This window comes from Hyaena hyaena, unplaced genomic scaffold (assembly GCF_003009895.1).
Source record: "Hyaena hyaena isolate Hyena2069 unplaced genomic scaffold, ASM300989v1 scaffold_697, whole genome shotgun sequence".
Classification (NCBI taxonomy): domain Eukaryota; kingdom Metazoa; phylum Chordata; class Mammalia; order Carnivora; family Hyaenidae; genus Hyaena; species Hyaena hyaena.
In genome coordinates this window covers 722,521-748,146 of record NW_024081329.1, presented here as the reverse complement: position 1 = coordinate 748,146, position 25,626 = coordinate 722,521, and the positions used below count along the sequence as shown (strand labels likewise).

The 25,626-nt window shown below is 34.5% G+C and overlaps 1 protein-coding gene across 2 annotated transcripts in view; it reads right to left on the bottom strand.

Moving 5' to 3' along the window:
• Positions 1-25,626, bottom strand: part of SNTG1 (syntrophin gamma 1) — a 313,487-nt gene that overhangs the window by 222,081 nt on the left and 65,780 nt on the right. For both annotated transcript variants that reach the window (XM_039217478.1, XM_039217480.1), the window contains exons 4-6: positions 17,183-17,240; positions 16,350-16,393; positions 16,215-16,256 (exon numbers count right to left, since the gene is read on the bottom strand). In XM_039217478.1, coding sequence (XP_039073409.1) covers positions 16,215-16,256; positions 16,350-16,393; positions 17,183-17,240 — 144 coding nt within the window. The remainder of the gene's footprint in view (positions 1-16,214; positions 16,257-16,349; positions 16,394-17,182; positions 17,241-25,626) is intronic.

Below are 25,626 nucleotides of genomic sequence, written 5' to 3'. Positions count from 1 at the left end.
AAATTATAAAAGTTCACAAAGTAGAAAATAAATACCATCTGTGATACCATATGCAAATTATGAACATTTGAGTTAATTTACTTTAAACTTTTATATTTTTATTTGTGAAAGTTAATTTAGACCAGATATATATATTCTTATGCAATCTGCTTTTAAACCTTCAACTATATGTGTAATATTTTTTTTATTTTTTAAGTTTTTATTTAAATTCCAGTTAGTTAACATTCAGTGCAACATTAGTTTCATCTGTACAATAATATATTTTAAATATTTTCTCATGTTAAAGTATCTATTTGTAAACAGACTACAATTGGCCTCGAAAAAGGGAAGAAATACTAATATATATCCAAGAAAAATAAAAAGCAATAAACGTAGACTTCAAGCACATATATCATTTACATCATCTCTACAATATCTGTCTGAAAAAATTCCTAATGAACAAAACAACGATTATCTGATTATTTTGTTTTCCATCCTTCCCAGTAAACATTTCAAAAGAGTAAAATGAAAGAATTTAATAAATCTCTTTATTTTTTCCAGGCTGAAAGGCTCAAACTTAGCAAGGAAGCTTGTACTAAAGACAGACAAAATAACATCATTCTTTTGTAGGATAAGCTAGTAGCATAAGTAAGCTATACACACACACACACACACACACATATGAATATATATAATACATATATAACATATAAAGTTGTATATAATAAGTTTCTATAAACATATATAAAATGCATTGATAGATAAAAGAGTTCTCTATTTTTATTGTAATTTCTTATATTGTTTTATCACTTATTTTCAGACTGTTAAATAATCATAAAGAAATTAAAAAAAGGGGCTCCTGGGTGGCCCAGTCGGTTAAGCGTCTGACTTCATCTCAGGTCATTATCTCACGGCTCATGGGTTCGAGCCCCACATCGGGCTCTGTGCTGACAGGTAGATCAGAGCCTGGAGCCTGTTTTAGATTATGTGTCTCCCTCCCTCTCTCTGACCCTCCCCTGCTTAAACTGTCTCTATCTCTCTCTCAAAAATAAATTAAAAAAAAAAAAAGACTAGGAAGAGGTCACAGCAAAACCAAGGCCATAAAATGTTTAAAAAAAAAAGAAAGAAAGAAAGAAAAGAAACATTTGTTTAACCTGAACCACTTCCTTAGGACTTACCTTTTAAGTCTCTGAACCATCAAAAATCATCCTGGCCAAATTCCAATATGAAGTATTGCAAACTAGGGGTGCTTGTATGGCTCAGTCAATTAAGCATCTGACTCTTGGTTTTGGGGCAGGTCATGATCTCACATTCATGAGTTCAAGTCCCGCTTCAGGATCCACAGTGACAGTGTGGAACCTGCTTGAGATTCTCTTTCCCTCTCTCTCTACCCCTCTCCATGCTCTCTCTCTCTCTCAAAATAAATAAATAAACTTAAAAAAATTTATTGCCAACTAGTGCTCAGTAAGTTAACAGAAGACTTGTTTGCAGTGTTCTCGCTTTTTTCTTCTTTAATTCAGAAAACTTGCCTGGGCTAAATATTTGATTACTTTTAAAAAATCAATAAAAACTGAAAAGAGGTTGTACATTGATGTACATTAATGAAAATGACAAACATCTACCTGTTATACTACACTGATACGAATAATTCTAGAGTCCTTGAATAGATGTTGAAGTCATATAGCCATATAAACATTTTCTGAGTATTAGGCTATAGTAAGGATTACCTACAGTTTAACCATTGCCATCAAAAAATAGCTGTATGTTTCCACTTTGAGGCTATTAGTGATATATCTTCCATAAACATCCATGCATGTTTTTTGTATAAACATAAGTCTTCAGACCCTGGATTAATCTCCAGAGAAATCCACTGGGAGAAAAAAGCAAAGCAACCTCCAAAAGGTTAGACTTTATGATCCTACTAATGCAACATTCCCGAAATGGCAAAATTATAAAAATGGAAAGCAGATCAATTGTTACCAGGTGTTCGGTAGTGAGGGGAGGAGAGAGGTAGGCAAGGTTATAAATGGGTAAAATGAGGGTCTCTTGGTGATGGGGATGTTCTCTATCTTGACTGTATCGATGTCAACATACTGGTTGTGATATTGTACTGTAGTTTTGCAAGATGTTTTCCTTAGAAGAAACTGAGTAAAATGTACACCTGATCTCTCTGTATTTTGTATTATAACTCATGTGGATCTACTTATCTCAAGATAAAAGTTTTAATTAAAATATAACTATACCTACAGTTGTGATATATTTCCAGAACATAAGGTAAAGTGATGGTATAAAATCATTGTGTACAATATCTATCCCATTATCAATGAACAATAAAGCAAAATTTTAGATGATGACTCCAGCAGAAGTGTGGAGATTAAAACTAAACTACACAGCAAATTCTTAAAAATAGGCAAAACTAAATGATATTGCATAGGGATTGAATAAAAATCACCCAAGTAGGTGATGTGAGTACAAAATTTAAGCTAGTGATTGGAAACCTATTCTTAAGTTGGAATACACACTGGGGCTTCTGAGTGGCAGCCAAATCCTATTTCTTAGTAATTAAAGGTTATTTGTTTTATAATAATTTACTAAGCTGTATATTTGTTTTATGTGGTTTTCTGTATTTGCCTTTTGTTTTACACAAAACTTAAGTGAAACTGTTACATCAAATAAAATTAGAGTAACATATAATCTATATTCAATGACTTCTACAACTGTATTTTCTTTTTTATCTAATGTCATCATTGATAAGTTATTTATAGACCCTAAAAATCACATAATTAAAATATCCAATGCAGTGGTTTTTAGTACATACATAGGATTGTAAAATGATGACCACTAGTTAACTTTAGACACTTTTTGTCAACCTAACAAGAAACCCTGTTACCTGTTAACATTCACTTTTTGTCACCCCCGTCCCTAGCCCTAGGCAGTCACTAATCTATTTTCTGTCTCCATGGATTTGCCTTTCTTGATATTTCATGTGAATGAGCTCATACAACGTGTGGTCATTTGTGACCAGTTTCTTTTACTTAATATGTCTTCAAGATTCATCCATATTGTACCCTAAATCAGTCCCCTTATTGTTTTTCTTGTCAAATAACATGCCATCATGTGGGCATACCATGCTTCGTTCATCCATTCATAAGCTGATGTGTTGTTTCGCTTTCTGGCTATTATGAATTATGCTGCTATAGCATTCATGTACGTATTTGAGTGGATATGTTATTTTTCTTGCCTACTTACTGCAGGAAATCAAACTGCAGAAAGTCAAAGACAAAGAAGAAATCCTGAAATAAGCCAGAGAGTGAGGGAAGTATTGTACTTAGAAATAAAAATCTTTATCATATACGCAATAGAGAATGAGAGTCCTGCATGAGTTGTTTTTTAAAGCATAATTAATAAAATGTGAGAAGAGGGATAATGGACTCATATAAAAAGCTTAATTTAATGAAGGAAGTAAAAATATAATTGTAGTGGAAGGGAGCAGAAACAGAACAAATGTTCAACAACTAGAAAAGTGTTGTAAATATGGTGGATATTAATTTAGTTTTATCAAAAATCAATTTATATTTGAACGTTCTAAATATATCTATTAAAAACAGAAATTGTCAAGGGGATATAAAAGATCTAACTCTAAATTCAACAAAAATATTTTAATATGAAGATATCAATAAGCTTAAAGTAAAGGCTTAGAGAAAAACGTACGTTGCTAACACCGAACAATAGAATATTAAAATATTGAGGTAAGTACTGGTAGAATTGAAAGGAGAAATAGACATATCCATTATGATGGTTGTAGACTTCAACAGCACTCTTTCAAGAGTAAAGAGTTCAAGCAGGTAGCAACTCAGTAATGGTATAGCTGAACTAAACAACACTATCATTTTGATTGATATAACAGACTTTTACAGAATATTTCATCCAAAAACAATGAAATGCATACTTTCCCCAAGCTCACATGGAAAATTCAAGAAGACAGATCAGACTGTTTTTCAGAAAACAAAACTTAACAAACTTAAAAGAAAAGAAATCATACAAAACATGTCCCCATAGAACAAAGACTTTAAAGTGGCAGTGAGTAACAGAAAAAGAGCTGGAAAATTCCCCAAATATTTGAAGGTAAAACAATACCTTTCCATATAACACATAGTCACAGAAAAAACCTTAAGAGAATTTTTAAAATATTTTGAACTCAATAAAAAAGAATACAACTCTTCAAAATTTGTGAAATGCAATGAAAGGAATGCTTAGAGAGAAATTTACACCATCAAGTGCATATATTAATAGAAGAGATTAAAATCAATGATATAAGCTTCCACCGAAGGAACTACAAAAAGCAGAGCAAAAAATGCCTAATGCACAAAGAAGAAAACAAACAATAAAAATTACAGAGAAAATCAATGAAATGGAAAACAAACAAAATCAACAGAGAAAAATCAATGAAACACTTGTTCTTTGAAATATTAACAATGATTAAATAAACTTGAACACTGGTTGATAAAATTGATAAATCTCTAACCAGACTAACCAACAAATAGAGAAGATATAAATTACTAATATCAGAAATGAAAAAGGGATCATCTCTATTGATCTCATGGATATTAAAACAAAGGTTAATAATGGAACAGTATGAACAACTCTATACACACAATTTTGATTCCTTGGAAGATACAGATCAATTCTTTAAAAGATACACACACAACCTCATAGAAGGAAAAATAGGTATTCTGAAATGACTATATATATTAAAGAAATTGAACCAACACTAATAACACAACAAAAAAGGATAAAAGATAAAAAGTTTCCTTTTTGAGTTCTATCAAATATTTAATCAAGAAATGATACCAAACCTCCATAATCTTGTTTGGAATATAGAGGCAGAGGAACCATTTCCTAAGTAATTCTTCAATGCCAGGCATTAACTTAATACCAAAAACAATTTTGAAAAGCATTATAGAGGAAAAAAATTAAGACCAATATATCTCATGAGCACAATGATCTCCAAAAAATTATTAGCACATCAAACCTAACAATCTATAAAGTGGATCATATAGCACACCAGAATGGTTTTATTCCAGGTAAGCAAGGATGATTCAGCATTTTAATTCAATCAGTGTCATCCACCATATCAAAAGACAAAGAACAAAAACAGAAGGGTCATTCAATTGAAGCAGAAAAAAAACATTTGAAAGAACCCAACATATATTCAATGATTAAAACCCTCAGCAAAGTAGGAAAATAGGAAAACTCACCAACTTCATAAAGATTATCTATAAAAACCTCACACCTAACATCATATTTAATGGTAAGAAATTGGACTCCTTCTCACTGAGACCAGAAACAAAGCAAGGACCTATTTTCTCCACAATGTCTATTAATATCATACTGAAAGTCCAGGTATGTGCAAAAAAGAAATAAAAGTTACATAGATTGGAAGGAAGGAAATAAAGCCGCCTTTATTCACAGAAATTATTTGTGTAGAAAATCCCAAAAACTCTATCAAAATCAACAATAACAACAACAACCAATTCCTGAAACTGATAAAGAAATAAAACAATGGGATAAAATGGACAATTAATGTCCAAAAGTTAACTGCTTTGCCATTTGCCAGTGATGATCAATTAGAGTTTGAAGTTATAGAAGCAATATCTTTGACTATAACACCAAAGAACTGAAATACTTAGGTTTAAATCTAACAAAATATATAGAGAGAACTTATATGAACAAAACTACAAAACCTTGAGGATAGAACAAAGAGAAGATAATTCCTGCTCATGCATTATAAGACTTAATATTGTTTAAATGTTGATTTTCCTAAACTGATCAATTTAATCAAAATTAAAAGTCATCAAAATCCTAAAAGCTATTTTGTAGATATCTGGACTTAACAGGTATATTGAGGACATTCCATCCTAAAACAGCAGAATACACATGCTTTTCAAATGTGCATGGAACATTCTCCAGAGTAGATCATGTATTAGATCACAAAACACATCCCAACAAATACAAGAAGACTGAAGTCATACCATTCACCTTTTCTGACCACAATGGTAGTTCCTCAAAACAGTTAAAAATAGAACTACCTTATGATCCAGCAATTGTACTATTAAGTATTTACCCAAAGAATACAAGAATACTAATTCAAAGGGACATATGCACTTCAATTTTGATAGCAGCATTATCTACAATAGCCAAATATGGAAGCAGCCCAAGTATCCACTGACTGATGAATGGATAGCATTCACCTGACACTGGATTACGTTGGAGGCAGCCACATCAATTCACATTCATCTTAATATGGACATAAATGCTTATCTACAGAAATGAGGTGAATGCATTTGTGCATTTGAACAAGTCTGTACACACACATGTTTTGTTGTTCCAGCAGCTGAAAGTATGTAGAAGGCACTTCTATGCCAGCAGCAATGAGCACATCTGGGAGTCAGATTTTGGTTTCTAATATATTCTCTAATCAAGGGAGCCAGGACCTCTAGGGGTAACAGCTAATGCTTGGATTGGCAGAACATATCAACAAATATAAGATGAGATTAAACACATTTTAATGCCAAAAAAGAAGAAGTGCTAAAAAAAATTCAGATGGAGTATTTCAAAGCCACATGGGAGCCACCTGTAAGAGCTCCTGAGAGCCAATGCTAGAACTTTCTGCACACACACACACACACACACACACACACAAAAGAGTAGCATTGGCTTATAATCCAAAGTCTAAATTAAACATTCACAAGTTTATGCTGAACAATCAATATGATTGAATAAACAAATAAGATGTATAGACAAATCTCCTATGTAGCAGAATCCAAAGTGTGATTGAATAAACAAATAAGATGTATAGACAAATCTCCTATGTAGCAGAATCCAAAGTGTGCAAGTAGACAGCACACCCTTTGGAGGTGAAGCATATTCCTCAATGTTTACTTGTGGGCTCTGCATAGCATCGTCCTTCCAAAGAGCATAGTACAGAAAGAAAACAAAAGTAACTTCAGAGTAGAGAAACTTGACAAACTCTATCTCAGCCAGGTGATCAAGGTTAATATTGATGCTAATAAAGTCATGTTGATAGTATGTACACTTGATATGATACGACAAAAATGCACTCTGCTTTTAAAGTCTTCCTCCCCAACACAGATAAACCAATCTAATCATAAGGAATACATTAGAAAAAACCTCCTGAGGTACATTCCACAAATATCTCACCAGTACTTGAATGGAGTGTCAATCAGACTTTCATTAATAACAGTGTGTAAATATTGGTATTATTAATTGTCAGAAATGTATTATAATAATGTAAGATGATAAAATAGGAAAAACTGGGTATAGAGAATATTACAACACTCAATACTATTTTTACAATTTTCTGTCAATCTAAAACTGTTCTAACATAAACAGTTTATTTAAAAATCAAGTATTTAAGAGGTGCCTGGGTGGCTCAGTCGGTTAAGTGGCTGACTTTCGCTCAGGTCATGCATGATCTTGCAGTTCATGACTTCTAGCCCTGCATCAGACTCTGTGATGGCAGCTAGGAGCCTGGAGCCTGGTTTGGATCCTGTGTCTCCCTCTCTCCCTGTCTCTCCCCCATTGGTGCTCTCGCTCTCTCTCTCTCTTACTCTCTCTCTCTCAAAAATGAATAAACATCAAAAAGTTATTTAAAAAATCAAATATTGAAAAATTAAAAATAAAAAACAAGTATAAAAACAATAAAATTTGAGAACTTAAAATTTTCAATTGCAAACCTTGCTGCAAAGTTACAATAATCACTGGTATGATATTGACATCAGCATACACAAACAGATTAACTGAACATAATTAAGTACCTAGAAATAAACTCTTACACTGAGCACAATTCATTTTTAATAAAAGTGCCAAAGCAAGTGACACCGGCACATCTGGATACCCATATGACCTTATCTCACACCATCTGTAAACATGAACTCCAAACTGGTCATAGGCATAACTGTAATACTTAAAATTGTGAAATCCTCAGAAGAAAACAGAGCAGCAAATCTTCACAGTCTTAGAATTATTAGATAGGACAGCAAAACCTGCAATCAAGTGATACAATTAAAATATCCATAAGCTGAATTTCATGACACTCAAAAACATTGAGATTCAAAAGATGCAATTAAGAAATTGACAAAATATGCCAAGACTGGGAAAGATATTTGCAAATTATATATTTGACTTGCAGACAGAATGCACAAAATAAACAAACTCTTCAAAATCAGTAAGTCAATAGCCCAATTAATCAAAAATATATAGGAATATCATAAACACATAAAAAGATGTTCAATATTCTTAGCCATTAAGGAAATACGAACTAAAGTCATAATATTATGCCACTTCATAGGAGCCATAGATATTTAGACATGCTTTCTTTTTCTTTTTCTTTTTTGCTTGACATTTCATTTATATTTGAAAGTATACACATCAAATCTAGATACTTCTCTTGTGTCATCCCTTCTATAACACCCAAACCCCATTCTACATATTTTCTTTCTGAAAATTGTATTATTCTTATGTTCAAATTCTTAAATAGAATATCTCTAATATTTTTCCTTTCTTATTGCCTACTTATTTGTTATTTTATTCCATTTTGGCCATTTCCCAACTTTATTTTGTAATCCTCATGTGTTCTATAGTTTTTTTCAATATTTTATCAAAGTTTTAGTATCTTCTTTTTTTAACATGTTCCTTTTATATATAATGATGGCTTTTAAAAATTATATAGTAGTCTCTGCCAGTTCTATGAAAATATTACAATATTGAGCCCTCTGGCTTTTTTTCTTGACACCTATGTTGTCTGTTTCCTTCGTTTTTTTTCTCCCTCTGCTTTAGTTTTTGTCTTTGATGTGGATGATTTTCTTCAAATATTGACGATCCTTTGGTATCAGCCAACATTTAAAAGTGAGGCACTGAAAATTGAATTGATAGCTTTGGGTAGAGGATGCATAGTTAAACCCACACTAGCCTGTATTATGGAATTATTAGTGGGAACTAAGAGTGCAGTGGAAGAGTCCAAATGTATTATTTATTCTCTTTTTCTTTTAGATCAGTTTCACCACAAATTTCACCTCCCCTCCTTAGTGGTAGGAAAAAAAAAAAAAAAAACCAACAAACAAGCAACACCTAGCTGCCAGTGTTCTGAGAGTTAAAAGAAGGAGAAAGGCAGAGAAGCTTGCTGTCCCTAATATCTACCTCACTTGATCCTCCCCCAAGCCCTCTACTGTGCCTGGGGCCAAATACTCACTTTTGCTGAATTCTAATTCAATCTTCTGTTCTTGGCTATAATACCCCTGCTTGCTCTGACTCCCATCTGATTTCTGTAATGTGAATGTCTGCCAGACATTGGCTTTTGCTTCAGCTTTCTCAGACCTCCTAGAAGAGTTCCCACTGAAGTGAAAATCTGCTTTCTATTTACAAAAAAAAAAAAAAAAAAAAAAAAAAAAATTATCAACAACTCTGTTATTGTCATTAAGCAGAGTTGCAGGAGGGAAAACACGAAGCATCCCTTTCAGCCCCCAATCTCTGTGCTTGCATGACTTGCTTCCAATCACGCACATATGGGAAGGTGACTTCGTTCCAGCTGCTATAACAAAACACCACAGACTGGGTAGCTTCCGAACATCAGGAGTTTATTTCTAACCATCTGAAGAAGCCTGATATCGGTATGCCAACATTGCTGGTTGGGGACCCGGTTTAGGGGTGTAGACTTCTTGTGTTCTCACATGAGGGAAGTGGGTAGCTGGCTCTGTAGGGCTTCTTTATGAGGTCACTAATCCCACTCATGACCCAAACACCTCCCAATGCTAGCACACTGGCATTAGAACTTCATCACATGTCTGCGGAGACACAGGCATTCAGAGCAGAGCAGAAGGCCCTCGATTTGACTTTTGATAGTTAATCCTGAAAGGGTCACATATGCTTTTTTTCTATGCTATTTCTATACCCAAAACTAGGGAGCAGAGGAAGTTTTCTAGGAGTTTGTTTATATACATAATGTCGGAACTACCGAATAAAGATAGGAGAGTTTCTATGGCAAATCCTATAGCAGGTGTTTTAGGAACTTTTGAACTTTGGAACTGCAACTAAACGTTGGGTATTCCGTTTCTGATGCCTGGATCTGTGATGCAGAGAATCACGTGTACTACCCAGCCTTCAGTGGTAGTTTGTAGCATCAGGATATGTCTCAGAACTGTTTCAGAACATACCCCTCCAGAGCTTCTCGGAAGGCTTCCAGTAGGGAACCGCTGTAGATATGATTTCTAGAAGGTTCCACACTACTGCAGGACCACAGGTTTTCACAATCTGGAGGATTCATGCTATTGTCCCTTCGTAGTGAGAGCTATCCATGTTGAGAATGACCAATGAGAGCATTTATTATTTCATTCCCCACACAACTGCAGAATCTCAACGTCCATAAAAAATCATCCGTCCCCCGATGGTTCTGACTGTTTCCCAGAAATTTAGTCCTTCCATATGTCCAGCGCTCCATCTCCCTTTCTTTCCTCTTTTCTGGCCACTTCTGTCAGATTCTCTTACTTATGGCAGACGCTGACAAGCATTATTGTTTCTGGGGACACAGCGCTGTTTCTACCAGATACCACCACCTTCACCACGTAGTGTGAGCGAGTGTTCTGAGGCACATTTTTTACAGGCAGCGAGGCGTCATCCCTTATGCCCTGATCTGTTAAAGGCATTTTCTCCAAAACATTTTTCTCCCCTAATGAGTAATGTCCCAGGGACAGACTGAATCCATGGGACTTATGGGTGTCCGAAAGGGGGAAAAAAAAAACCCTAAGCTGAGTAATTATGATAGCTCTCAGCATCATTTCTTGATTTCCACCATTTTTGATACACCTGATAGACTTGATATACACTTGATATATATATATATATATATATCACACCATTACACACCATATATATATATATATATACATTATACACCATATATATATATGGCTATATATATATATATATATAGCCATAATATTGGCATATATCCATTCATTCATGAAAGACTGCATGGAAAGTTGTTTTTTGTTCTTTTTAGGAACAAATGGATCATAAAAAGATCCATCTTTTTCAAAATGTTTTAAGGTTTACAGAAAAATTGTGCAGAAATTTCCTTCCCCATCTTCTCTCACACAGAGTATCCTCTATTACTGAGCTCTTGCCCCAGGTATGCATTTGTTTGCTACAAGTGATAAGCACATGTTGATACATTATTATCAACTAAGGCCCAGAGTTAGACCCACTATAGTTTACCCCTTGTGTTGTACAGTTCTCCAGGCTTACTAAAGTGTGTGTTCAATAAAATAATTCAATATTTTAGCTGAAAAAGGTATAAGACTGCTCTGTTTCAAACTCTCTGCCTTGCAGACCACAAAAATGAGGGCCAGAGATTTAGGAACTTTAGGAATATCCCATAGCTGAAAAGTGCCTGCAACACAATTTTTAACTCAGAACTTGAAATTTCCATTCTCCTATGCTTTCTTCTCCTTGACTTTCACTTTAATCATTTTGAAAATAAAATGTTAGTTTTGTGAAAAGTCTATAATCTGTATGACACATATCTCCTCATCATTCTCACCTGGGGAGCAGGAGTGACTGAGAAGTCTTTGCTAGAGGTGAAGAGTGGGTATCGACATGTTCGTTTCTACCTCACCAGTCACCTTGTCCCCTAGTAAAACATGGCATCCTATGCCTGCTGCTATGTAGTCTCTGTGTCCATTCCTCTAGATAAAAATTGGCTGAGGCTCCACTAAGTAATTGGTTTACCAGGATTTCCTTTGTTTCATTATTGAGGGAGTTGCAAAATTGGATCTTTGAGCTATGTTAGACAGCAAATAAGGATTTGATGAAAATCAGTAACCAGGAGTGAAGATCACCCATTTAATTAAAGTGTGGCCTGTGTTATCTATATGCATACCTAATGAGGGGACAGGTCCTTGTGTTTAGCAGAGAAGGAAGGCCTATTAGTATTAATAAAAAGCGAAGTCTAGATACCTTCTTTTCAAAATCAGAGATAGCATAAACAATACTTTGTACATTTTTGTCTTTGCATTTAATGTTTCCAAAACTAGGGGGAAATCTTAAAAGTGTGATTATTTCATGTACAGCCTCCCTTGGTAGTAGCTAATTTAAATAAAAAGACTCTGTTTTGTTAGAATTCTTAAGGAAAGTATTAATCAGTTAGATCTCAATACCTATTTACAAACTGATAACAAAGTGAGAGTTATTAGCAGTTAGGTAAAACATGATTTGCAACTCCGTTACATTTTAATCTTTTGTCAAGATGTAAAATAATGTGTGTTCCCAAATCACATCTTAAATATGTTCCTTAGTAACTCATAAAACCTCATAAACTGTTCCAATATATAAATTAATGCCTTATTTTCAGATGACAGGATATAGCCCTTATAGAGTTATTTTCTGATTAATCTAAGCTAAAAAAAAGAACATATTTTTTATTCCAGTGGAAACTAATTTAAGCAAATCATAATAATTAAAATGCTATTAAACAACATTTTACATTAGTTTTATCACAATTTGTTTTTATGGTGTGAATATATGATTTTAACTGACATAATTTGAGATACCCACTCTGCACTTATAAGAGGTATAAGAGCAGTTTTTTAGAGCTTGTTTTAAAATAGAAAATTGAGAACAAATTAGTTATTTGCATTTCTAATTATCTAATATTTTCTATCAGCAAAACCATGAAAACAAAAGGCAAATGAACCTCTTTTTTTAGAACCCATAAATCTCAAACATGAAACCAGAAATATTTAAGAAAGAAACCTCTGGAATCATCTATCCATCCATTCTGCTTCACCTAATGATGAGCTATTCTGTTTTGAAAGTCTTATTAGATGGAAATTTCAATTACACTAATAAATTCTCATTTTCAACTCTCTTTTTTGCAGACTTAAGTTGCATTTTTTTCTGCTATAGATAGATCTTATTTCCTTTTATTTCTCATGAGTATAAATAGATCCCACCGTTACATTTTGAAGACCATGATAAATCAACATGCCCTTTCCCGCTAATTTTTTGTACACTCTCTCAATTATTAAACTCTACAGAAATGATGTTCACATACCAATAAATAGAGACAAAGTTATTTATATAGTATTTCCTGTCACACAAAGGACTCCATCCCAGTCTATTTCACATAGATGATAGTCAGATTTTGATATGTGATCCGTTTATCTGTTAGTCAAAGATAGATGATAGATAGATAGATAGATGATAGATAGATAGATAGATGGCAATCAACTTAAAGTGTCCAGGGATAGGGAAAAGAATGCCAGCATGTGAAGCAATATTATTTGATGGCATAAAATAGTACATATTTTATTTACTTACCAGATCTGTGCTAGGAATTTCATACACATTATTTCCATTTGATCTTTATAAAAGTAGTTACTTTTTTTTTTTTTAAAATAAGTAAGAGAGGGACAAGCCAGTAAGTTCGTTTGCCTGAAATTACACTGTAAGCATTTGCATACGGTTGTTTGTGAGTGTGAAAGCTGTCTATACTGGACTCTGCCACCTTTCCACCAAGTCACATGCCAAGCTGCATTTGGTACTTGTGCTAATCTTTCTTAATGTAGAAACTTTGGAAACATGTCTTCTTCAGCAAACTTGCAGCAAGAGGAATGAATGCCTTGCATGGTGTGGGAGCCAGCCCTGAACTGACATACTGTATGCCCAGACTAGTGACATGAGAAACAGACAGACAAATGCTTCGAGGATCTAATTCTAGGCATTTGCCTAAAGAACTCCTTAAAGGTCCTCCTTGGGGCCACAGCGGACACTGAGATTCCCCTTCTACATGGATCAACACACACAGAGTCAGCAGGACTCCAACATAGACATTATTGTGGAGGTATCCGGAGAGTGAAACTAATCAGGGGCCAGATTCGAGATTTCTAGCAATGTCAATGAGTAATGCAGACGAATAAAAGGAAACGTCTGTGAACCACACCATATTGCCACACCTACTCAGTTTGTTTCTGAGTCTGGAACTCGGTGTGAATCACCGATTTGGAATAAGGAAAGTGGCACACCAGCAGGCTATTTTAAAACCATCTATATCCTCCGAGCTCGGTGCGGCTTTTCCTGCCCATTTGAGTCCATTCTTAAACATTTAATTAATATCTCAGCTCCACGGAGGTATAAGTCAGTCTATTTGCTTAGGTAATTAGCAATGAAGACAAAAGGCATCTAATCACTGTTGGAAAGTGAAAGATCGGAACTTAAGAATATTAGTGCCTATTTTTTCCAAAGCTGATAAGGTTAAGCCTGTCAGAAAAGAACACAAGCCTATTGTGAAGTGCCACATAAATTTGCAATATAATTCTAAATTCCTTTTCTTTGAAACAGAATGAATAGCGTAAGGAAGTGGCATTATTAGCACATTCTAATCGTTCTTGCCACACTCCTCTGTTTAATCACCGCTACAGGACAGCCTGTCTAAGCACCCAGCCCCCTCAGAAAAGCAAATTGCAAACACAGCCCCATCTCACAGCGTGTGGTTTTAAAAGCAAACGCACTTGTTTTTGCTCCCTGTATAATGAGTTTAAAATCAATTTGTATTTTTAAGCAAAGACTGAAGTTGAAATATATTTGTTTACGTGGCTCTGTTTACCATTTGCATATGAATCTGCAGAACAGAGTGCTCCGTGCTGTGCTCTCATTTGCCTAAAACCTGTTCTGAAACACTGCTTTTTCTGTATGTCTTTGTAATAAAGCTGAGACTTGAAATACTTGTATGTTAGAGGACACTCACCACAGAGTGGCAATACAGTGGCCTCAGTAAGAGTTTGGAGAAGACAAACACAAGTGAGGACTGTAACTAACTGTGCTTAGTTACCAGAAGCATGCGCAATTGAGAACTCCCCACCCCCATCACTACTCTTGGAACTGTGGCTTTTCACAAAGAACATCAACCTCCTTGGGTCTGAAACACACAAACAAACATATCAGAATAGTTTTCTCCAAGTAGCTTGGAGAGGAGTAATGCATGCAAACACAGCCTTTGCGCATAAACTTTTAAACATAATTTTTCTTTGGTCCTTTCCCTTGTGAGCTCTACAGAAATTCATTGAAGGCTCTATGAATGCTATTTAATCAGCCATGACAGATGGCTCCTGAATGCCACCACAGTCCTCTTCCTTCTGTACCATGATTTATGTCTTCTCACCGTCCCTAACAGAAGCCCTTTAACCTTCCAGCTTCTCCCCAGGTGTGGTTTACAGGGTACCTAGAGTCCAACCACTTGGGCCAGTTGTTAAAATCCACATTCCTGGGTCCACCTAAACTGACTGAATTAGAGTATCTGAGGTCTGGGCTTCAGATCTACGTATTTTACCAACATCCAAAAATATATACATAAGCAAATAACCACAGAAACAACAACAACACACACACACACAATTGGTGACTGTTCTACCCAGGGCTAATTCAGTGTACCTTAAGATTAACTCCTCTAAATTTTGTCTCTTTCTTTCTCTTTCTCTCTCTCTGTCTCTAACTCTCTCTGTCTCTCGCTCTCTCTCTCTCTCTCTTTATATGCTGTTCCAGTTGACTCTGCTACTGTGTAAGATTTTACAGACATAAATTCTATTGTTTATAAGCTTTTAAAAAATGTTGTTTTACTTATTTTGAGAGAGAGAGAGAGAGAGTGTGAGCAGGAGAGGGGCAAAAAGAAACGGAGAGAGAGAATCCCAAGCAGGCTCCTTGCTGTCAGCATAGAGTCCAACATAGGGCTTTATCTCACAAATCATGAGATCGTGACTTGAGCTGAAATCAAGACTTGTACACTTAACCAAGTGAGCCACCCAGGGTCCCCTGTTTTTAAGCTTTTAAATATTTGAAAAGTGTTACAGATGCTTTTCACCTAGAGATATATTTAGTGGACACTGACTGGCAGTGATTAATAGAAACCCTAAAAAAACATTACAAGCAACCTTCAAAGTATTTATTGGAAGTGCATTTCATCCTGGGCAGTGCTCACAGTTCTGTTTCTAATATGAAACACACACACATATAGAACAGCTAAAAGATCATCTGAAAATCTGAGCACACACTGGACCAATATCATATCTACCTAATGAATAAGCTGAACAGTGTTTAGCAATGCAGTGAATCTTCATTTGCACATGGGGAAATTATGGTATTATGAAAAAGTAAAGAAAACTCACCACTTCTTCATGTCTGCATTTTCTCACGTTAATTCCATTTATCTGCAAGGAAAAGAAAAGTGTGGGTTCAAGTGGGCTATGGTGAACTGAATTTATGTTTTGGTTGCACATAGAAAATAAGAGTAAAATGTATACCTGCAGAATTGCATCCCCAATAAAGAGCAGACCTGAAAGTTCCGCTGTGAAGACAGAAGGGCAATGATTATGCATAAACTGGTTTCTTCATACAGAAAGAGTTTTATTATTAAATAAAATCAAAATTGATACAAGGGAAAAATAAATGTTTTTTATAGATAACATCTTGAATGATCCACTAGTAACAAAAATGCAAAACAATCTTATGATTCCACCCAAATATTGAAAACCCTTTTTCCATTTAATTCTATCATTTTAGATCTTACAGTTGCTAAAACCTGGTGGCTCCTCTGGATGGATGACAAGATTTTGTCACGTACCTACAATATGCAAGTGTCTATGAAAAATTTGAATCTAGACATTCAATCGTTCAGCTATGGGATCAGCTCTGCATTTCTTTTTAAACATTACTGATTTCAGTAGCTTTACATCTGTGGTGTTTTTCTAGATGAAATTTCATGATAGACTGAGTAAACTGCATATGAGAACAAAAAAAATATGTATATCAGGAACTGACTATATTTGACGGGACCTTTTATCATTAAATGTGTGGATATGTTTGTCTTTAATGAAATAACTGAAAAACTATGCACTCCCTAATTTATAGAGTCACACTCTCTCTTATCTTTCCTCTTTGCTTTCCTGTGAGAGAAAAGCTCCCCTGAAGTAATAAAAGGAGAGCCTCAGGAATTAGACTCAGCCATTACTTCATGGTCATGGGGAACGTGGAGCTGGTCAATCATATCCTAATGTATGGTTTATAATGCAACTTATTCTACAGTAAGGACAGCTTACAGAGGAACAGGGAGTATGTAATTCTCTTAACATCTTACCTCTTTGCTCCTTGGAGATTTTTGAAATGACAACTGGAATATTATGTTCTGCTCCCCCCTGAAAAGAGAAAATCATACATTACGGTTTTTAATTGCAAAAAATAAAAATGCAGCTTTTAGTTAGAAAATCGTACATGCAATGAATAATCTGTTAATGGACCCCAGATGGAAATTAAATAAACTTCTGGAGTTTCTCTACTCAACAGATAGTGTTCCCCAAAAATATATCTACCTGTTTAGAATTTTATGGTAATATCCAATAACTAATAACAGTTGACTTTGAAAGCTTTTGTTTTCCATATAAAGATTGGAAATGCTTAAATAGGCATTCTCTTCAATGTGTGTCATGCTGTCCATTGTAGAAATTCTTTCTTAGCATTTGAACACCAAATAATTTTATGTATTTCCATTAACTGACTAAGTTGTTCTATGCTGCTGACCAACTACAGACCCCTTTGGATGCTAAGTGACTAGAGAGACCTTTACCTGCACAAAATGATACAGAAAGTCAGACTATGAATATGCAACATGGGAAAGGGGTCATCTGCATTTCTTTAATTAATAGTAGATTGCTCTTAGTGTGAAAGTACATATGAAACAATTAACAAAATAAAATAAACTGGCAAGAGCATTGTAGTAATTATTCATCTAATTGACCAAACAAGATATGAAAGAAAAAAACTGTGTGAGTTAAACTTATATCAAAGGAACTAAAATAAATGCCTGAAATAAACACATAAAACTTCAGTTTCAATATTATAGAATTGAGCAGGTTGGAGCCAATAGTTGAAAAATCAAATGAATGAATTAAAGAATAAAATATCACACATAAAAGAAGTTTAACATTTTTTAACATAAGATGTTGAAAAGACAGCCTAAAATCCCACTGGGTTTCTCTATCTTCAGAACAAGTAAACTTCCTAAACCGTTTTTATTTAAAGACAAAAATTATTTCAGAACAGATGCATTTCCATGAATATCAATTTTTAACACTGAATTGTCAATACACTTAAATATGAGATGGGCAATCATTGAGAAAAGAAATGATATTCAACTTTTTCTTAGCAAATATCTTTTTAACTTCTAGAATATTGAAGAGATATGATAAATAAAATATTCAAACAGTCTTACCCAGATTAAAATTCAAAACCAGTACTAACTCTCTTTTCTCACTATTTCCCACCAACCAAACATTCACCACTCACCTTCACTAGCTCTGTGAAGTCTCTGGCCTAAGCTACATAGCTCCTAATTGTGCTTTGCCTTTCGGTCATCAGGTCCCTAATAAGCACTAACTGTGTCTAACATGACTTCTTATCTGATCAAAGGATAGTGATTTGTGACTGATAGTTTAGTTGAAATGAATGCTTATTTAGCATACAATAAACACTGAATACAAGGTAGCTATTATCCTAATTAGTCTATCAATTAAGATTTATGATAAAATTACAGGGCATTGAAGTAGTATATAAGTTTAGCACTAATCCATTCTAAGATCTTTAATATTTATTATTTAGGGTTCCAAGTTCCCAATCCCCTATTTTTAATTCTATTCTTTCTTTACCATTTTAATTATCATCTTCCAATCTACTATTATCTTTATTCATTTCTTACATTTTTTTGCTTGCTTTCTCCTTCCTGCATCTGTAACTAGAATGTAAGTTCCAAGAGGGCATTGAATTTTTTGGTAATTTGTCTCATTGATGTAAACCCAAAGCATGGCATAATGTCTTTCTTTTTCATCTTTGAAGTGTTTGTCGATGAATGAGTGAATGAATGAATGAGATCAAAAAGTTTTTCCAGACCAAAGATAGCTCCATTCTTTAAAGCACATTGCAGAATGATTTTAAGTAGAAACCATGAAAGAGTGTACAATTATATAAATGCCCATGGTCACAGTTAGTTTCTAGAGATAACTTGGAATTTGGAAGAAATTTTAAGAACACATCTCCATTTCTAAGAAGAAAAAAACTGGTTAACTGAGATGAATCATCCATCAATGAAGTTTCAGGTGGTATAAAAAGAAGAAACAAACTCATCCAGATACGATCTGGTTCAAATATCTGGGGCAGAGAGTGACATTGTTTATATCGCTCTTTTCTGTGTGGCTGCCATCAGAGTGTTTTCCTTCAGCCATTTACTCTTCATAGTTTTCTCTCCTTGCACTATTGAATCCAAATATTTTCTTTCTACCAAAGATGTTTCATACCAGTTACTACGGTAAGCCACTGGGAAACCTCTCCCTGGGGTCTGCTTAGAGAAGACAGTTGGGATAGCAATTTCTGAGGGCCAACTCAGTAACCCTATTCCTCCCTCAATACCAGGAGACTTAGAATTATTTTTAAATGGCAGGATACAACTAACATCTATTTTGTCAACATTTTTTATATGTAAAATCTCTCCTGAAATTTGAATGATTTGAGTCCAAAGGTGTTTTTTTCATTTTGGGTCTTTTAAAATAGACTCTAAGAACTCAGAAAGAATTCTTAAACAAATTGCAGCAAATTACTATATTAATTAATTAAAGAGCACATTTTTAGACAGAACTCAGGAGATAAAATTGGAACTTAAAATTACAGTACCTTAATTTATTGGATGAAATGTGAGAGCAGTCCAGCTCTATTAAAGTTAATAAGATTTAGTTCTGGACCTAAATGGGGAAATGTAAGGTTTTCCAGTCAAGAATCAAATAATCCAACTCATCCTGTTGAAAACAGGTTATAGCCTTCCCATTACACTTAGAAAAAAACCCCCAATCTTCAGGAGCCCCGTGGCTTGTGGTCTCAGCCTGCCTTCACCTCCTCACCCTGGACATTCATCACTCTGAGTACCAGGGGATATACTATCCCCTCTGCCTGGACACTTTTTTCTTTTCCTCTTAACCTGGTAAACTCCTCCTCAAATTCAGAATTTCAGCTGAAGGACCCCATTCATCAATGTCTCTTTATATGAAAGAATTCACTTCTGTAACATGGGATCCAGGCTATGATTTACATTTATTTATGTCACAATTTGATCAATGTCTACTCTCCTACTAGATTGTAAAGGGCCTGAGATCCAGGCAGAGTTTCCTTTATTGTCTTCTCGCAACCTACCCTTAGGATAGCTTGGGTGTGTGGCTTGTGTTCAGGCTTAGAGAATAAATGAATTAATTGAACTCTGTTGTTCCAGTGTAAAATCAAGACTAGGGAAAATGTGAGGCAATATTCTACAGTGCATCCCAGAAAATATTAAAACATATACCATTCAATGCATAATTAAGCTCACAGCTAGTTTTATAGGAACCAGGATATAAAGTCCCATCTAAAACATTTTGAGTAGTATTCTATATAAGGAATTTGCCAATATAATTGTGAAATTCTACCAAATAAAACCCAGAATGTTTTTAGACCATTGGATATCTTGCCAAATAAATATTTTCAATTCAGTATTTTCATTATTCCAATTAATCAATCAATCATATTCTGGACTCTGGAGGGAAAAAAGATACATAGACCCCACCATTATATATTTACTTAGAGCAATAAAAATATTTGTAAACAGATAATAACAGCACAGTAATTAAGGTTAAAAACCCAAAGAACAAGTGTGGGAAAAGCACCTAAAGGAATGTGATCTGAAAGAATATTGGAAAATATCCTTATCTATTCAATTGCCATGCCTATCTGCTAGTATCACCTAGTTTGATTTCAACACAAATTAATGGTCCTTTCCACATACTATATGACTGCTTTCATATGCAAGTCTAAAATAGAGACTGAAAGTATACTAGTGGTTGCTTACAGCTAAGTTCGGGAGATAGGGGGAGAAGGGGGTGATAACTCAAGGATCTGGGGGAGATGAAGTGCTCCAAAATTGACTATAGTGATGGTTGCACACATCTGTGAATATAATGAAAGCCACTAACTTATATATGCGGTTAAGTTGCATGGAATCTAAGTTATATCTCAAGAAGCTACTTAATTAAAAAATGGTCTTTAAAATGACAGTAGTCAGTGATTTTTGAATTCATTCTTAGTACTAATCTGTTATTTTCAACTTAAGCTTTATTACCTGCCTGGTATCCTCTTATTTCTATGGTGGAAAGGAATATATCCATGCTGTCTGTGGTGGGACCAGAAGAATCAGACTCAAGTGAAAAGAACAGGGAACACAATCAGGAGTATGTAAGCATGTGCAAACTTGTACCAACAATTGCTATTTAAAGACTTTGCCCTGAAATCACTAATAAATTAAAAGGCAGAAATTTATTACAGCTACTTTGAAGACATATTTTATTGATAAATTTGATAAAAATAATATCAAGCCCTTGATATTAAATTCTTTCTTGATCCTGGACTTATTAATCCATTTATTTTAGTTTTGAATAAACCGTAACATAAATAATTTAGAGAGGAAACATTATTTGTGTTCCCAAATAGAGAGTTTGGAAACATTTTGGTCCAGTTTCCATATCCAGAGAGCATAGTTATTAAGAGTAAGGACTATGTCATCTGTTTCAGATGAAGTTTAGGTCCAGCTCTGCCCAGTACAATGGTGGATATATTTCTTAAACTCTTAATATGTAACTACACTGTCTATCGAGGGATAGCAATAGTTACCTACTTTGCTGGACACTAAAGGCCAAATGAAACAGGATATAAAATATTGAGCTCAGCATTTGGCACTTAAAGAGAAGTTGATAACTATTGCAATTATTGTTTATAAATTATAAAAATTTAATAATAATTATAATTTCATTCTTGATTGTTGCACAGTTAAAGCTTCCATATAAAAGTCACCTTTTATTGCAAACATTTCCTTAAGAAACAGAGATGACAGCCGTGTCTGTGGAAAAATACTCCATAAAATATTTTCTAGTAATAATATGCAAAACACCATTTCTCTAAAGGTGATTTGTTAAATGACAATGACCAGGGGCATGCTTTAACAATATGCAAATGTATGATGCTGTATTTGCAAAGATATGAAAGACAAATTAAAGGAATTTACTTTAAGGTGATTATCCATAGGGTGATTCTCAAAAGAATGAGGCAAAATACAAGAATATTGGGTCTTTTGATGCAAAACTTTGGTGATTATTAGAAATGTAGGTGTGGAGACCATGAAGTCATTTTTAGAAATGGCTAAGTATCAGGATAGTCCAGACAAAAGGGATGAGCATTCGAAAGAAAGATTCTACCAGAAGGCCAAAAGGTAGAGAGGTGGGAGAGAAAGGGGGCAGAAGCTGAAGAACTGGGACCAAGGGACAGAAAAGTCCACAGGAATTCAGGAGCTCAGGGAAACTAGACAAGAGCCCAGATCAGAATGACCTGTAGCAACAAGGAGAATATACACCAGCTAACCTAACAAATCTGAGATTTTAGGGTGTGAAAATCAGAAACAAATGGACACCAGCCTTGAAAATTCCAAGCAGACAAAACCGGTTAAGTCATATAAACAAAGTTTAGTTTAGTTTCTTTTGCAAGACTAACTTGACCCCAGTCATTTTTTGTTTATGCCTCCTGAAATCAAGCAAAACTTGACCTGTGACCTAAGGTTGACATGGATTAACTACTAACCAATTCCCTATCATTTAAAAAAATTGTAATGCATTATTATAACAACTCACTCTTAAAAACAGTCACTGCCAATAAATAAATAAATAAATATGGAAAGGAAAAAAAAAAAAAAAAAACAGTCACTGCCTTCCCGCTATCCAAGTTGCTTTATAATAATATACCCCTGAGCCTCATTCCAAGTTTTGGTTTGAGGGCTCCTGCTCTCCAAACTTTTTTTTTTTGGTGGGTGCACGATAAACTTTTATTAATTATGACTTGAACGATTCATTGTTTTTGCTTCTGTGATTTCTGAACTTTTTACAAAAGGAAGCAGTTTCAGGCTGACACCAGAGAAGAATATGTGATTGTAAGTGGAAAGTTTAGTGATCCTTTTGTTCAGTTTTTGGAGAATGATCTTTTGGAAATTTAAAAATATAAATAAGAAGAGCTTCACATTTTATCCAGTGACAAACAAACAAAAACAAATACAGGGGGAAAAACATGCACTGTTTTCTGAGGGACGTTTTAATCAAGAGAGACTGAATAATGGTAACAGACAGAAGGAATCATACGGAATTGTCAAAAAAGATCCAAAGTTATAGCAGATGCAAGAAGTGCTCTAAAAAGCAACACAAGGGTAAAAATAGCTTGAATGAGCAAGGCTTTCTGGAAGACAGCATAGAGTGAGCACAGTTCATAAAACCCTAGCACTGGTTCATGACTAAGTTTCTGATCAGAAAGCATGGCCATCATTTCTTTCTATTTTGAGGTCCTGGAGAAGGAGCTTGTGGGTGAAATGCTATTAAAGACAACCGAGAGCTGGGCCCTGTACAAAAGTGTGTACGTCATGCCTCCAAATTTCATCTTATTGTACCCTGGCTCAGTTACACATTGACTCCTACTACTTCACTAGATCTGCTAACTGGAACATGGGGCCATAAAAACACAGAAACAAGCAGGGATCCAGGGATGATCATACTCCCGGTGTTAAAAGGAATCCCTTTTATTTTTAGGAGCTGAAGACAAGCCATTTAGATAAATGGGAGGATGGGAAGACGGAGCAAGAAAGTCAGCCTTGTGTGTGGTACGTCCACCTGTCAGAACACCTGCTTCAACATATGCTGCATTAGCACAAAACTGCCATGTACCCAAAAGTCCTTCATTCAGTGGTCTTTTTTTCCTCCTTATTTAGAATTAACACGGATATATAGGTAAGTTTGGTCTCTACCTTTCATGGTAAAACACTCTTATGAAAAGATGGGATTTTAGGAATCTAAAAATAAATTTGTCTCTGGAGATAAATCTGATTTGTATATTAAATCTTAATGTGACTGATGCCAAAGGTCTTTTTGGATGACTGTGTTCCACACTGAGGGTCTAGCATCTTCAAATATGATTTAAGACAATAATTATGACTTTTCAAAGGAGAGTTTCAGGTCTTGTTAGAAAGTCCTAATTATGCAAAACTAAAATCTTCTTCAGGTGAAAATATAAAATAATAGGGGACAAGACAAAATTTGAATGGAAATGGATTAAAATTTCCTTAAACTGTATTTTAAAAAATTAGATCTTATACAATCTTTCATTTTTATTTATGATTTTCTCTTATTCTTTAGGATTTTAGGAAATTTTGAGATGGAAACTCTCCTTACTGTGCACTGCATATTATTGGCTTTCAAGTTGAGATGTCAAATCAAAGACCTAGAATCAAAATGTACAGGCATGTGACTCCCCCATTCTCCAAGCCACCTGGAATTAATCCACACAATTTTATCCCAGAAATTTCAACATTATCTCAATAATATGGTAGAGAAAATAAAAGGAGGTAAAGGCAGACTTTTTTCCCTCACCCTTATAGGGGAGTCTCTGCCTGGAGAGAATGTTGGGGAGCAAGACACTATTGTACACAGACAGGCAACATCAAGGTTTAATGGACATTGGTTGCTTCTGTGACATTATACTGCCAGTTGCCAACCATCTTTGTAACATTGGTCACCATGTGGGAAACCAGAGGGGTTGCCACCCTGTACAATGGTAACAGTTGCAAGAAAAACCCATCAGCCAAGATTTGGCAGGAGCACAGAACAAGGTCAATTGGCTTTGACTTGTAATAGCACATGTTGGAGTGTTTTAGTGTTTTCTGATAAAAAAAAAAAGTAACCATTTTGTTACCCTTTAGTCAGGCTTTTACAAATAATTTTTGAGAGGTAAAACTGAAATAGCATCACCATATGTTCTTAGTACAATGAATTTCAGGAGCACCTGTAGGAGCCTTCACTATATTGGTTTTTAATTGTCCAACATGCACTCTACCTTCTGTTATTTCCAGTTGAGATACACCAGGTTTTTAGTCAATAATTCTCACTACATAATCCCCAGTGAGTGCCAGCAGTGATTACTTAACTGAAACAAATAAGGAAAGAATATACGTTCATATATCTATGTGAATAGTTGTATTATTGGTTCAAACTGTTCTAGCAATAAGTATACCAAAAAATAAATAGAAAAAAATAAATGGTCAAACTAAAATATTAATTCTGCATTTAGGTTAAAGTGATATCTTAAACAGTTCATTTTATATATATATATATATAATATACACTATATATATAATATATATACATAATATACACTATATATATATAGTGTATGTAATTACACACACACACACACACACACACTTTAACAGAGTGAAAGATAGTTTAAAAATAAAAGACAAGTATCAGAGGTAACAACTGAGAAAATGAAAATGGAAAATCCTAAATGGAAACTCTTCAGAATGGCTGAGTAATAATCTAAATAATAAAGTTAATTTTTGTATTTCTGATTAGTGTATCAGAACTGTAAGATAATTTCCTGTTTTTCAGAATTCCTAATATATGACACAGATTATAATTCATATAT